Genomic DNA, 16,376 nt, shown 5'->3' with positions numbered 1-16,376 from the left:
GTGTCTGTTTTCATCTGTGTGATTAGATTCTTGGAAGTTGTCTCCGTGATGAATTGTTGATTTCCATTAGAAACATCTCAATGGCCTGGGCTAAATCAGCCACCAGTAAAGCAATAATTGAGGAATTACTATAATAAGCCCTGGGGCACATTTGTTTTCTGTAGGGCATTCTGGAAACTTTCTCTTTTGTGTACTATGCTCCTACTAGATCTTTTAACAAATATTTTCCCTCCAGGAGGAGTGGGTTTTTTCTTTCAAAAGGCAGTAAATTCAGCTATTTCATAGAATAAAATCGATAAATCTGTGACTGTGGTACCTGGTTTTAGTGCTGGACAGCCAACATGGACTGAGCAAGCACAGGGTGTCATCAGGATCGCTCTTTCTGCTCTCTCCATGCCCAGCTGTTTCACTCATGATTTTCCAGCATTTTTGGAGGCCATATCTTCTGCTGGCCAGTTTTGCCTGGTCACTTCATGGGCTGCTGGTGGCACCTCATTCTTCCCGTCTCTCATGGGGATGCCATGGACTGCATCTCCTTGAGGAGCTCATCTCATGGTAGTTGAAGAGCAAAAATCACTTGAGCCTTGGTGCTTCACATGCCCAACTTCTGGGTGTTTTGGAGAATATCAGAAATTAGGACCAGATGCCTTTTGTACATCATAAATCTTCCCTCAAGGCCATGAGAGAATATCTGTGCTGCCACCCTCCAGCCAAACCACAATAAATCAGAGGGTTCTCCTGGTCTCTGCCGTGCCTTATCTGTGCAGAGGGCCAGCTTGGAAATGAGCTGTTGCTAACAGGAGAAGGCAGCTGGTGATCTGCAAATAAACACAAGTTTTAGCTGGGAGTGCTGTTGCTGGCCTGTCAGCAATGCACAAGCAGCGTCATGAATCACATCCACTCACAGGCATCATGCACGGAACTAGGAAAGGATGGGTAGTGTGCAGAATTGCAATTCATAGAGTGAAATTCTCAGGTGGGATGTAGCAGGATGTGCTCAGCACCATGGATTGCAGTGGGGTTGGAGCAGTGGAATTTAGACCACTGTGTTTACCATAAACAGCTTTTAATAGCTTTGGTCTGGTTGTGTATGCTGCTCATCCTCACTCACCACGGACAGTGTCCCTCTTTAAAGATGACTGAGCAAGAGATTAATCAAGTTGTGTACAATCCTGAGGTTTCCAAATTCAATATTTGTTCCCCCGGTTCTTGCAATTGCATTACAAGTGCCCTTGCAGCTTCTGTTGAAACTGAGTTTACTAGCTAAAGATACAATATTGCCCTAAACAGTCACATATGTTGTATTTAGCTGTGATTGCATCGAAGTTGTAAGAATTCAGTTTGATGTCTCTCTATGCTGCTCACAATTAGAGGAATTCACGCTCTACTGTGGAAGATGGGGATAGCTTGATTGAACAGCAGTGAGATAAAAATCATCAGAGGTAGCAGAGTGAACAAATGATGTTCAGAAGAGAGTGATAATTGGAAACTCCATGTTCTGTTTAGATTATATTTGATTCAGTATTGAAATTCAGATACTTAGCACTGGTCCATATCCTGTCCAGGAATGGCCAGATCATTACTGATGCAGAGGTAAGTGAAGGTACTTAACATGGTAATTTAAGTTTTCAAATGGAAACCTGGAAATGAGCATCACTCTATATGTACTCGGCTTCTAGGCTTCTAATTAGCTCTTCACAGAGGCTGTGGAAATAGCTGTTGAATATCTTTTTTTTTTTTTTTTTTAGAGAGAGAAACATCAAATAGAAACAGGAAAAATGAAGTTACCAAAACCTAAAAAGAGTAAGGTTGCTTTAATATAGCTAAACAGTCTGCAGGTGGTGTTGAAAGGGATCCAATGGTGGGACATCAGAAATTATCATTAGAAAAACCCTCAGTGTAATTAGTTGGTGTGTGTAATTAACCACTGGACAAAGCAGACAAGGGATTAGTGGTATCTACTAAGTCAAGCCTGGCTACACTGCTAAGCGATAGCCTTTTGTCCAGCCAGGAGCTACGGATCTGAGGCAAAAATTGTACAGTCTTTGTTTTGTCTGGGGTCAGATTAGATTATCATACTGGCTTTAAAATCTATGAATCTGTCATATTTGATTTAAGTGAATGAATCAAAATATCCGTTATTATAGGTATGCACATTCAGACCAGAGTTGAGTGAATAATTCAATAATTAATTTGATGAGCACAAGCATAAGAACATGAGCACCGTTTCATTGGGTCATACCAAAGATTCCTCTGCTCCAGAATTGCTCCTCAGATGACAAAGGCTTTTGTCTTAAATCCACCACCTGCTAATTCCACAAGGTACCCCATTTCTCATCTGTGGTGTGAAATAATTCTTTGTATTTCTCTTCCTATGCTCCATCCTTTTTATGACTTTGTAGAGTGCTTTTGTATCTCCTCTCATTCTTTTATGTGTAAATGTGATCTCTCTTTTCATGGATAAGCTCTCTGGTGTTGCTTGCTTTTCTTCTCCCCACTTTCCCAAGTTTGATTATACTTTTGGCCAGAGCATCTTCGGGTCATCAAGTTGGAATTTGTCTGAATGAACACAGAAATGGCTGTTTCTGTTCCTCACACCCTGAAGTGTGCCCTTAGCAGCATCACAACCTAGAAATGTTTCCTTCCTTGTGTTGACTGAACAAGATGGGGGTATTGTCTCTCATACAGGTGCTTATTCTGTTAACTTGCAAGTTTGGGTAAGATGAACTTTGTCAAAAATGTTGAAGTTGTGAGTATACCATGGATGCTTAAGGGTACAAATTATTTTCTCCTTTGCACTCAGTTTTCTCCCAAACCTTCTGCTTGCTTTTTCATGGCCACAGAGCATTTTAGGGAACTGTCCTTGATAACTCCAACACTTATTTCCTATTTTTTATAGATATTTTATATTCTAAAATTGTGTATATACCAGAAAATGGGCTTTTCCTTGTATTTACTTTAGTTACATTAAGAATACTTCATTATAAGCAATTAGAATTTTGTTTTTTTCCTTATCAATTCCCTGCAAGTTTCCCCACACTTTCTCAAAAGTCGAAGAACACATTAATGGCTTTTTAAATATATATACAGTTGTAACTTCAGAGCTCTTTCTGCACTGAGGCAAGCGTTACTCAATATTATCTTAACACTGGCTGTTTCCGTGATGACATCTGCCTGCAAACTTACTTGTGAGAAAGCATGTGGAAATCAGACTCAGAGAAAGGAATATGCACACAACAGCAAATTTCTATTGTTATTCAAAGAAAAATTGAGCTGTTTAAGCTCCAGCTGAGACTGACTTTATGATCCTTTTCTGTGCTCCTTTGTGATATTTAGGTCAATTCTTAGTGCTGCATTCATCTTGGATTTCATAGTTGTTTACTATGCATCGCTAATTTACAGTTTCCTCCTACAATTGCATTGGTTCTCATTAGTTTTAGGTTTGTTCTTCCTAGTTAATGCTGGCAGGACATTGAGGTTGGTTTCCATTGGAAAACAAGTCATAAGGAAAACAAACCCAGCCTATTAGTCCTGAGACATGACCTACTTTTAAATTGCTGTCAGGTGAGGAATCTCCTCCAGGTTTTAACTATCCACTTATTTTATGGAGAGCTGGAGGAATATGACAGCAGTTAGGAAATACATTGTTCCAGCCTTCAGATACTGGAAAATGTATTTTGTGTGGTTGTTTGTCTACAGAGCTCTACTTCTTTGTTTTCTGGAAGCAAAGTGAGAAAGACTGAGGCAACAAAATTGCATCTATTTAAATGTGTATTTATGTACATACAATGAACGTGTACATACAATGAACAAGAGTGATTGCGCTGATTTGCTGACATCTCAAATAAGGAAATCAATAAATCAGAGAGCAATTGCTTCTTTAAAACTAAGCTTTTGAGTTGTTTAATGGATACTGTGCATATTTCAATTACCCTTTTTAATGATTTTTTTTTTCCACAGTACAACCTGTGGTGAATCCATTGTATGGATAGATTCACATGTGGTGACATCAAACTGTTGACTGACATAGTGGGCACAGTTGAAAGTCACCATTGCTGAGCTTCAGCACTGTCTTTTCAATTTAATGCAAACCAGTGAAGAAAACCAGGCTGAATAGCCAGCATATATGTCATAGAATCAGAGAATGGTTTGGGTTGGAAGGGACCTTAAAGTTCACCCAGTTCCAACGCCCCTGCCACGGGAAGGGACATCTTTCACTAGACCAAGTTACTCAAAGCTCCCTCCAACCTGAACTTGAGCACTGCCAGGGATGGGGGCATCTACCACTTTGCTGGGCAACCTGTTCCTCTGTTTCACCAACTCCATAGGTCTTTTTTAAAATGGTAAGGAGCACACTTGAATGCGATCAAGCTGCTAATACTAGATGATTCCTTGGCTCCTGTGGAGGTGCCAATCAAACTATAAGAGCTCAAAAGAGTGGAAAAGATGTGCCCATCATTATATTTATAGACCTCAGCAGTGCTGGAGATGTGAAAGTCTGATACAGTATTCCTTAGTATTTGATTGCGTGGTGGGGTTATCAGTAGAGGTTGCTTTACTATAGAGATTTGCCTCATAAATAGTGATGCCAGCACTGTGGGAGTGTTCTGGTAGCTGGCAGGTCCTAGGACTTCTCCACACATGGCTGCCAGGGGGAACAAGCAAGATGGAGGCAAATGGACTGCTGGCATTTGAAGAGCTGTCATAAGCTGTCAGTCAGTAACATTTAGTCACAAAAGCTTAAAAACCTCATGTCCTTTGTCATTTTGTTGCTATGAGTTCTGTCACACTAGTTATAGCTGATGGAACCAGGGAGAATTTTGAATACAATGTCAGATACTGGAATATGGAATAAAATTTTGAATAAAACTAGACAGCATCAAACTCAAAAAATCATGGACCTTGAAAGACCTCAACAGTAGGGATTCTGTGAAGGAAAATGTGGCCTCCAAAGATTTTAGGTGCCAAACTCCATAACATCCCTGAGCTGAGTTTACCAGAGACTTAACTGTCTTGTCCCAGTGGAAATAGAGGTCCATTCACCAAAGCACAGCTGCTTTCAAATCATTACAGCTGCTCAGCAAATGTCATATGGCACTTCTAATGCAGGGAATGAGCTATTGTGGTTTGCCCAATTTGGTTCTGAGTGACGACCACAACATTTGTGCCCAAACTTTTCCAAAACAACCCCTCAGGATGTGGAGTATCCCTCTGGTGCAGCCACCATCACAGTGGTGATGAAGGGCTGAGGAACCATCAGCCCCCCCCCCCAGAATAAATCCCATAGCAATGTTGCATTGAACAGCACTATCAAAGGAGCAGGTGCTAACACCCATCCATCCCACTCCACCACAGGCACACACCTGTGTCCTAGTAAAAATAAGCCAGAATAAATCCTGCTCTCCTTCAGTGGTGGCCTTAGAGCTTTTTGTTACCATCAGTTTTAAAAGTGGGTGATTTAAAGCTATAATAACAAGGAAAGTCCTTGCCTTGTTCAAGCTGTATATTTTATGATGTGCTGCAAATGAGAAAGCCAGTGCAGTTTGCTGAGATGTATACTGGAAAAGGAAAGTCTCTGTAGGATATGCAGTATTTCTATAGTAGTATCTGTCCCTGCCTGATTAACACCTTAGATTATTGGCACAAGGAGAATTTTAATCACGTACTTCTATTTGCAAGCAGTCAGGCTGAATAATCATAATGTTCCTTTCTGGGTTTAAAATCTATTAATCTGTTTACTCGTTTTATTTTTATGTGTTACGTTGTTTGAACAGTGAGATGAAGGCAGCCAGTTTCTCTTTCCTTTTGAACAGAGAGCTGGCCAGATTTGCTTTCTGGTTCTCATGCATTTACACAATACAGAGAAAGTCTAAAGCCAAACAAAAAAGCCCCCCATTGAAAACAAAATACATTTAAAAAATGGAGATATTTTTATTAATAGGAATTGCTTCATTAGAGTAAAGTAATTTTCAAAGCCAAAACTTCCCAGGAATGGTTCCTTCAGACTTTCTTATATCACCTCATACTTACAGCTTCATGCCCTGGTGGCTGAATTATGTGCTTTTTCTGATTTATATTACAAGAAACTGTGAATGTGTAACTCCTGATCAGTAGGCTGTTCACGATTGTAGGGTAATGCTTATATTCAGCTTATTTTTCATATTGATTTGGGACGCCTCCTGCTCCAAATTTCTTTTCATTAGGCATCCCTCATCTGCAGGTTTTAACAGTATTAGTGGGTCCCTAGAAACATCTCTGCCTTTCTGTGCTGGTTCTTCTAACCCAATGTGATGGTGCTTTCATGACTTGTCCAATGGAGGCTGGATGCTGGCTTGCACTGCAGTAAAGCATCAGGTGAGCTTCTTTACACACTTCCAGAGGGAAAAGCCTACGAGTGCTGAATACCTTTAATGGGATTCTTTGCTTGAATCCGTCACTGATGAGTTCATCAAGAAGACTTTTGATAAAAAGCAGTTAAACTGTCAAGCAGTAAGCCATCGAGAGCAATTCCAGCCTGTACTCCAAGAGAGAGAGAAAAGGAAAGCATCAGTGTTTTGCCAAATGGCAAAGAAGTCAAAAGGATAATTCAGAGGGTGCTATTTTTCAAGGTCCTAAAACAAGCAGAAAGGTTCCAACACTTGATAACAGTGGGGGATGCATAGGTGAATAAATAAAAGGATATATTCTGTACACACAGGTGGCATTAGCAAGAGAAATAAAGATAACATGAATTCATTAATATCAATACATGACTAATATCTTTTTAATTTCAGCATTTATTTGTTCTTTTATTCATTCACATATTTATTTACCTGAATGTAACATATATAGGGTTGCTCCCTGCCAGGCAGCCCGGCTGTGATAGTGATCTGGCAGGTACCTGGTAGTGACCTGCAATGTGCAGGTGCAGGTTTCTCACTGCAGGCAAAAACATCAGAAATCCAGAGAGACTGGCTCTTGATTTGTGCTCATGAAGGAGCCTTAAATTACAATGGAGTTTTTATTTGGTGCTCATCTTTCATCAAAGTGTGCCTCTGAAACTCTGCACATTCTGCTTTCCTGATGGTACTGCAATGAACTTGGTTCCTTCAGGAAAAGGCTGATCATATCCTTTCTCCATACCTGCAACAGGGGTTGTTTTCTTTGTCAGTTTGGCTCTTTCCTGAGGAACTTGATGGGGAAATGGGTTAATGTAAAGTAAAGGTGTAATACTAATGCTGAGAAAGTTGAGACTGTTCAGCCTGGAGAAGAGAAGCTGCGTGGAGACCTCATAGCAGCCTTCCAGTATCTGAAGGGGGCCTATAGGGATGCTGGGGAGGGACTCTTCATTAGGGACTGTAGTGACAGGACAAGGGGTGATGGGTTAAAACTTAAACAGGGGAAGTTTAGATTGGATATAAGGAGGAAGTTCTTTACAGTGAGGTTGGTGAGGCACTGGAACAGGTTGCCCAGGGAAGTTGTGAATGCTCCATCCCTGGTGGTGTTCAAGACCAGGCTGGACAAAGCCTTGGGTGAGATGGTTTAGTGTGAGGTGTCCCTGCCAATGGCAGGGGGGTTGGAACTGGACGATCTTAAGGTCCTTTCCAACCCTAACTATTCTATGATTCTATGAAATGTTTCCTCATCTCTCCCCAGTTACATCTGTAAATTAGGAGTTGCAAAAATGTAGAAACTGTGTAATGACAAGGACTGAATAATATTAGGACACTGTTAGAGTGCCTTCTTCTTCACCTACAATGAGGATTGTGAGCTCTTTGGGGGTCCTTTTATCCTGTCTGAGCCAGCTCAGCTCCTTCTCCAAGTGCTGGGCTTTCTCCGTGCTACCTGGTGAACCAGGGGATAGCCATTGTTTGGTGACCAAGCAATGACCACTGGATGGAGACACACACTTTGCAGGGGATCCCATCAGGCATCCATGCAGAAGATGCAGTGGCAGCCTTTTCACATATTTTTACTCAGCTCTGAGTCCCTAGGCAGGGCAAGTACAACTCAGGATCATGGCATGACACTTGAGCTGTTCCCAGGGCTAAATGCTTTTCAAGTAAATGCACTTGGCTACTCCTCCTTTGACTTTTCCTTTGCTGGGAACCAAGACTACAATCAGCAGGGAAAAAGGTTCCTTGTGCTGTTGTTTGGGGCAGTGTGTCCAGCTCTGTGAGCCAGTGCCAGCTGCAAGACAGGAGCAGTCCTCTTCCACTGATGAGAAATTCCTCCTACCCTCTCTTAATGGTCAGAAAATGCTGTCTTAAATTTCTTGAAGACAAAGACCCAATTCTGCTCTTACTGACTGAAGTTTCAACTCTGCCTTCTGTGCACTGCTCAGATTTGCCATAGAGAGAGCAAAGCTTGTGCTGCCATTAAAAAAAAAAAAAAAAATTCCAGAATAATAAAGACTGGAACGAACAAATTGCTTTGTGAGTGCCCTGCGCTGCTCAGAGCAGGATGCCAAGTCCTGTCTCAGCAGGGTAGAGGGGGCTGGGCTTAAAACCGGCTTTGGACAAAACAGGCCACATCTCCACCATGAGTTTAGAGCTCAAATGCTCTCCCACAGCTGCCCTCACTGGTTTGCTCCTGGAACAGCACTGATTTACGTCAGTCCTTGGGCACCATACGGGGAGCAGTATTCACAATGACATTACGGTTGAGTTAACCTTCTTTTGGAGTAGAAAAGCCATATGGACATAAGCTCCATATGGAAAGTAGCCATGGCCTTGGGTGCTGAGTTGCAGAGCATCCCTGGGAGGTGAACCCCAGCCACGACTCTCTTGCCCAGAGCAGGAAGACTCTATAGGTGAGCGCAAACATGCAGTGCAAATCCCATGTACCGCAACACAAAGTCACAACACAAATAAATAGGAGCACAGGACCCTCGGCTCTTTGCATGTACCTGGAATTCTGTTTTCAATCTGAATAAGCGAGTGGCTGCAAACTGACCGCCTGTTCCTCCCAAGTCCTTGGATTAAGCTCTGGTTTGCAATGCATCATTTGAGTGGTTGCAAATATTTTCCGTGTTTTGAAATAAAATTATAAGCAGATTGAGCCTGGGTACAGTAAATGCACTGGACTCAATTTGACTAAGAAAAGCTTTCAATTTAAGAATGAGGCTTAAGGGGGTTGTGAACGGGCATGGGGGGAAATTCTGTCATTTTATGAAAAGCAATTTGTGGAAGTGTACACTGCAAACATTGAAGGAGTCCTTGTGCAGGAAAGCACGTGATGTAAATCAGTATCTACTAAAGCAGTGTGTCTCTTGACTATAACAAAAGTAACTGTATGAAATGCAAACCAGCACGCACTGCATTTTCACGGGGAAATGTGCTGCATTCAGTCATGTTAATGACTGCGTGGGCTCCATTTTCAGTGCAATCAATCCATGGGAAACAAAAGGGCTGCAGGGGAACTATAAAGACAGCCAGCTAATAGGAGCCAGATTCAATAAAACTGTATCTGCCTTCAGTGAATGGCGAGGCAGAGTTGTGTCTGTTGCCTCTGCCCTTGGCAAGGCACGCAATGGGTTGGGTAAAGGGTGTAGGGCTGAGATGTGCTTGGAGCAATACCCTCTGCATATGCATATCTGTGAGAAATGCAACTCCTGTTGTGAGAAGCTAGTGAAGAAGGGGTTCTAATTCAAGTTTTCTTGTGCAATGTTCATCTCACAGCAGGTTATTGTGTGATGGCACTTCTACAGTCTCTGCCATGCCTCCTTCACCACTGTGCCATAAGTCATGGGCTCTCCAGTTCAATATGGTACCAGAGGCTTTCTCTTGCTCCACTATCATCCCACTGCTTCTGCTCCATCCTCTCTCTGCCAGCAGCAATCCCCAGGGCTGCTGGTACAGCCAGGGGTCTCGTGGGTGGACTTCAGACCCTGGGTGAACTTCACCTTTACTGCAGAACTTCAGTTTAATGCCAATATTTCAGCAAGCTGTTTGGTTTGTTTGCCTAGCACATAATGGGAGGATTATCTGGTTTATTATTTCTTCTTGCAAGGTTGCTTTTAATTTTTGAAGTTGAATGTGTTCATTTTCAGCTGTAGCCTTCTCCCCCATTCAAACTTCCCTAGGAAGTGACTTCATGGCATTATTCAAGCAGATTATTTTTGGAGTGGCTGAGTTACCCAGTGTTCATATAATTGCAAGGTCCCAGTTTATGTGTGTTTAATGACTGTAATCATTTATTATTTTCCCTTTATGAGGTTTGTTTTTAAAGAAAGTTTTACTGTGCTATTTATGATATGCTAAGTGGTGCAACTTGTTGAAAAAAAGCCTGCCACATGCATTTCATTTTTTTTTAATAGGTTTTGCTTGTTAAAATGGAAATCTTTTATTTACCCTGGTAGGACAGGTTTTTGCTGACAGTTTTATTATTTCAATTACTCAGACATTTCTTTCCTCTTTTGTTTCCCCAGATACTCCTCCAGGGAGTTTTAATGTGTCCATTCTTTATTTAAGATTGGGTTTAGAATGTGTTATTTCTAGCAGGGCTGAGGAAAAGTGTAATATAGCCGACATTAAGTAGTGGGATGTCAAGGTTTTATTTTCTTTCCTCTTTTGAGTTGTGGAATCCTTTCCCCATTTGTGTCATCTGGTGATTAATTGCACTGATAATCTGTGCTCCCTCTTCAGTAACAGTCTGTTACCAGTGCCAGGCAGAGGCTGTGCTCTGCCTAGAGTTTGTGGCTGCTGATAGATGAACATAGATATAAGAGTAAAGGAAGGGCACCTCTGAAAGCGTTCAAAATTGCCAGAGAAGCAGAATCCTTTAATAAACTAATGCTCTATAGGTATTGGCAGCAACTACCGTATGCATTTCACTCACCAGTGAAAAGAGGGAAAAGAGAATCATAGAATGGCTTGGGTTGGAAGGGACTTTAAAGCTCATCTAGTTCAAAGCCTCCTGCAATGAGCAGGGACATCTTCAACTAGACCAGGTTGCTCAAAGCCCCATTCAGCCTGGTTTTCCTCCTGTAGCCTTCCCAAGCCTTGATCAATGAAGTGAAAAGTGAACCCCAAGGATCATACTAGTAGCAAGCCTTACAACCTCCATGGGCCAGCACCAGCGGGAAGGGCAGACTAAATTCACCTATACAGTGTAGGAACCAGTGTGTGCTTCACTGGCTCTTGCTAGGGTAGAGTTGTGATTTCCCTCTGCAAGTGCTAGTGAGTCTTTGCCCACTCTCTGGTGTGCAATGGATTTTATTTTCCATTATAGCATGACCAGTCCTTGGTCTATGAGAAAACCAAACCCAAATCCTTGTTGGGACAGTGGGGAGTACTCAGAGCTCCAAAGGTAAAAAGCATATGGCAGACCATATCCTCACACTTCTGCATCCCATCATGTTTTCCAGAGTGTCTGGGGGAGAGCTTTTTGACCGCATTGTTGAGAAAGGGTTCTACACCGAGAAGGATGCCAGCACCCTGATCCGGCAGGTGCTGGATGCTGTCTACTACCTGCACCGAATGGGCATTGTGCACAGGGACCTCAAGGTAAGACCACAGCGTGACTCAGTCCTCTGAGAAATGTTAATGAAGGTTGTAGAATTATATGAGTCTAAGATATTAAGTCCAGGCCCCCCTGGGACTGGCTGTTTCAGGAAGGTTTTGCTGTAAGAGGGATGCTCTGAAGCCTCCCCATGTAATTGGTTTTAATGAAGCCTTTGCAATTAATGCTGTTACAATGGGAGTTCTGCACAGATGCGTGTGGGGAAAAAGTCATTCATTAAGACTTGAAATGTTCCATTAAGGCAGGAAACTCAGCTGGGATGTAAGTGTTTACTGCTGTAAAGTATTTTGCAGATCTGCTGGGCTATATTTACTTTTACTTAATAATAATTAGTAACAATAAACAGTGTGGGAAAGTTGAATGATTTCCTATTGTGCTATTTGGACCAGTGTTTTTGAAGACACTGTTAGCAGCAAGGATTCTTCTAAGGATCATTGGGTGCCAATGTGATTTTTAGATAATTTTCCTTTCAGCTGTACCATGTTATTACATAAAAAAGCCCCAACCGAAACCAAAACATTATTTCTTTATTGTTTCCTTCTTAAACTGCCATTAAGATAAGCAGAAAGGCTTGGATTTCGTAACACACAGCTAAGCCTCCCCATCTTTAGTGTCTTAAATGATTAATTAGCAGAAAACATTAGAAAAATATGCAAATGTTAGAAGAAAACCGTGGGTTCAGTTCCTGAGCTAGTTAATTCCACCAAACCTTACTGCTAGAAATTCAGAATTCAGTGAACAAAATACTTCTGGTTGTGTTTTGGAGGGATGCTCCAAGCAAGAGTTTCCTTGGATGTTGATGCTGTGGCCTTCAGATGTTCTGTAGTACAAGCTCTTAATAGCATTCCTGTCTTTGTAATTTAAAGGGAAGCTGTAGCTCCCACTTTAAAACATTAATCTTATTAAAAAGTTCCTATAATAAAATATGAGGTGTGGTAATTGGGAAGTGGACTCATCCACAAATTACTTTCAGAATTTATGTAAGGACATGCTGAATTTAAATCAAACCAACCTTCTCCAGGGGTATTTTGGGGCAAAGTCTTGCTTTTGTTCTCTCTCTTTCTTTTGCTTGCAAGTCTTTGTCAGTACCATATCAGTTCTTAAAATGGCTCATAAAATATGGTATATGAGGAACACCTGCAGAGAATTTCTGTTAGCACAAGCATACCATGATGGCAAAAATAGGGATAAAATACCAAGATAAGCATAAGTTTCAAATTGTGATCCCTAAAACGAATTTCTGGGAAAGAATCCATTCTATAAAAATACAACCCACGAAACATCCATAACAATTATTTATTGTAATTATGTGTTATTCAGATACCAAAATAGTACTTGCTGTAGCTGGGAAGAGCAGATCTGGGCTCCAAGTCTCTAATCTAAGTAACACAGCATCAGATAACAAGTGATGGAAGCACATAAGGTCCAGGGAAGTCCAGAATGTACAAAACGACTGAAAGGTTCAAGCAACTCCTCTTGGTACAGAGCCACTTCATTAACGCTTTTTGAATGAGCGAGCTTGAAAGACCAGAGGGTTTTAAACCAGTTTTAAACAAGTTTAGGTTTTCAATGGGTAGGTTTCTTAGCCTAGCTATATAGGAATAAGTGGGAACCTGAGGTGAGTTAGAAAAAATTGTTAGGAAATAATTGTCTTTCACTTAATACCAGCTCTGCCGATCCCTCAGCAGGTCAGAAGTGCACTAGTAAAGGTCAGGAGTAACTTAAACCAAAGGCAGACCATGGCATAAAACTGATATATGCAGTGCCTGAAAACAGGGTCAGCATTGTAACAGCCAGTTAAAGCACTGAACTCAGGAGCTATCATGAGAAAGAAACATAAATGGCACAACATCATATTAATTTTTATGAACAGAATTGTTTCCCTGTTAGCCTCAGTCCCAGCTGGCTCACAGCTGTGGGTGCAGTTCGTAGATCCTCTCAAGGCCATTGTGTCACATGGATAAAACCATCACTACGTGGGTTCATGTGGGGGCTGGGGTGCCAGAGAGTGCTTGAACCTCCACTTGAAGCTGAATGGGAACCTCAGAGTAGAATAGGGGCAGCGTCAACCGTGACACTTCTTCGTCTCCCCTTTCCCCAGAGCAGGAGATTGTGGCAATGGAGGAGGGAAGACAGATGCTGGTGCTGTTGCACTGCCATTATTCCTTCTTACAAATCCAGGCTTGGATGTGTCCCAAGGAGTTTGATGATGCTGTGTGGCTGCAGCTGGAGCACACACCAGGATGATAGACAAAATGTGTTGCATGGCAGTGTGCATTTTTATCATCTTCTGGGCAAAACTCTACACCAGGGTTATGTTGAAATACTGGGTATCCATTACTTCTATAGATGAAGACCGCAAGGTCTGGGTGGTGCAGTGGCACCCCGTTAGCAGCAGGCTGTCAGAGTGCCACAGATGCTGGACCTTTTTGTGAGCCTGGATATTAAGTAGGGGAAGAAGTGTTCTCTCACAACACCTAGCGAGAGCGTTGTAGTGTAGCAGTGGTATTACAGATGGAGGACTATGGTGCAGCAAATGGAGGCTGGTTGAGCTCTCCAACCTGCCTGACGCTGCTATAAAGTCGCAGGGGTTTGTGGCCTAATTCTTGTTTTCTCTCAGCATAAACAAGTTGCTGTACTTCTTAGCGCTGTAGGATTTTTTCCTAATTGGCTCTAGTTCAAACATCTTTGATGCAAGTCTGTTAACTGTAAAGGCATTTCCTCTCTCATAACAGTTTATTTTCAGTGGAGAAGATAGAAGAATTCTGTAATAGCTACTGTTTTCCTTTACTTAAATGCTGTATAAACCAATTTCATTACACTACCTGGATTTACCGTATTTACCTGCTTCAAATGAATCCATTTTATCATTATGAAATGACAATTTGTCAGACATCTCACAGGCAACGCACAAGCCTTAGTTCTTACTTGAGGTGCTAAAGGAGAAGTTTGTTATCCCAGGAAAGTTACTCAAAGCCCAAGGAATCAGCTTCTTCCATTAGTTGCCATACAAAAGTCTGGAGAGAATCTCCATATAAGAGCAGGTTTTTAGGATTTAGGGGAACCAATTTTTATTAGTGTATGATGTAACTAAGGATTCTGTTAAATGCAGGACATAAGCCAGCAGATGTTATTACTGAACTTTAATATTCAAAACCCATTTTGCTTGTTCTCTTTTCTAGCCCGAGAACCTGCTTTACTATAGCCAGGATGAAGAGTCAAAAATCATGATCAGTGACTTCGGATTGTCAAAGATGGAGGGTAAAGGAGATGTGATGTCCACAGCCTGTGGGACTCCTGGCTATGTTGGTAAGAGGTTTGGTTATATTGTCTGTCCACTCCTCCCAGCTGCAGTACAGACACAGAATGAAAAGAAATGATACTTGTTTTCTAATGCCGCTACATAATGAAAATGAGGTTTTACAGATGTTCATTAGATACCAAAAGTTGCTGGTCTTCTGTCTTTTCTCCTTGGGGAGAATCCTGCAATCCAGCTCTGCGCTTTTAGGGTTGACTTCCATGATTTTTATACATTGCAGAATGAGTCTTCTCTAAATCAGGACACGTGAAGAATAGCCTCAAATGTATTGATTCTGCAAGCACATAGAAGACCAAAAAGCTTTACATAGTGTAACATATTATTTTAAGCATAAAGGATAGCATATCCAGATTCCTGTGATAGAAAGCATTAAAATGTAAGAGCTAAATTTCATAGAATCATAAAATGTTTTGGTTCATCCAGTTCCAACCCCCTGCCACAGGCAGGGACACCCTCCACTAGAGCAGGTTGCTCCAAGCCCCGTCCAACCTGGCCTTGAACACTGCCAGGGATGGGGCAGCCACAGCTTCTCTGGGCACCCTGTGCCAGTGCCTCAGCACCCTCACTGTAAAGAACTTCTTCCTAATATCTAATCCGAATCTACCCTCTTTCAGTTTATTCAGACATGTTTTATTTCCTGTCATTTATTCTTTGCTCTTTTGTTCGTTCAGCAGTGGTTGTACCAGGCTTCTAATTAGTAGTGTGTTTACCAGCATCCTTTTAAAAAGTTGAAGTAAATGAATGTGAGAAGGGTCTGTTTGAGCAAACGCTATTTAAAAGACTCATTTTGTGCACAAGACATCTGGAAAGCCTGTGTCTCCTATGATACTGAGCTAGTCAGCTGAGACTGTAAAATGAATCTCAGGGGTATCCATGAAATCTATGAAACTAAAATTACAGTGGCTTTCCCAGGGATAGATCTGTCTCATATCTTTCCAGCAGGAAAAACTTAATGTTTTCCAGCAGTCAGAGCCTCCTTTTGCTTTTCAGCTGCCACCTCACCTGTTTTCACAGCTCTGATGATACCATGGTATGAAAACTCAAAAAGATTATGTAGTTATGACACAGTGATCCGAATTTGTCTGAGGAATACCTTTTTCTGGGCATTATCTTCACACTGCACAGACAAACTCTATAGCATCAGGCAAAGGAACAGTTTTCTCTGGTTTCCCATTTTATGAAGCCATCAGCTCATCATTTTATTTTAAGCCATGTGAGTCAGGATGCACTCTGTAGAGCCTGAATAGCTGTCATGTATAATCACACCAGACTGGAAATCTTCTTCCAAAGCACTAGAAGGAATTGAGCTGAGGCAGCAGTTTTCATAATTTTAGCTCTCAGCTCTTCTGTCTTTAATTAACACACTTGATTTTGTTCTGAAATGGGCACTGACTAGAATAAGTCTGCAGACACAGGGAAGCTCAGATGATATCTGCTGATGAAAATGAGGGAGCGTGACTCTGCTTGGGCACTGGGTGATCTCATGGTCTCTCTGCGTAGCCATTTACTCAACAAAACTTGCTATTTTGGAGAGGAAGCTCTCGGAGCATGTGAC

At 41.7% G+C, this 16,376-nt stretch overlaps 1 protein-coding gene across 4 annotated transcripts in view; it reads left to right on the top strand.

Annotated features, from left to right (window-relative positions):
- CAMK1D (calcium/calmodulin dependent protein kinase ID) overlaps positions 1-16,376 on the top strand; it is a 220,114-nt gene that overhangs the window by 162,413 nt on the left and 41,325 nt on the right. For all 4 annotated transcript variants that reach the window (XM_057422496.1, XM_057422495.1, XM_057422498.1 and 1 more), the window contains 2 exons: positions 11,348-11,486; positions 14,685-14,811. In XM_057422496.1, coding sequence (XP_057278479.1) covers positions 11,348-11,486; positions 14,685-14,811 — 266 coding nt within the window. The remainder of the gene's footprint in view (positions 1-11,347; positions 11,487-14,684; positions 14,812-16,376) is intronic.

Source organism: Pezoporus wallicus, unplaced genomic scaffold (genome assembly GCF_028554395.1).
Source record: "Pezoporus wallicus isolate ANWC-B61680 ecotype Strahan unplaced genomic scaffold, APGP_CSIRO_Pwel_v1 contig_3058, whole genome shotgun sequence".
Taxonomy (NCBI): Eukaryota; Metazoa; Chordata; class Aves; order Psittaciformes; family Psittacidae; genus Pezoporus; species Pezoporus wallicus.
This window is presented reverse-complemented; position numbering and strand designations above follow the sequence as displayed.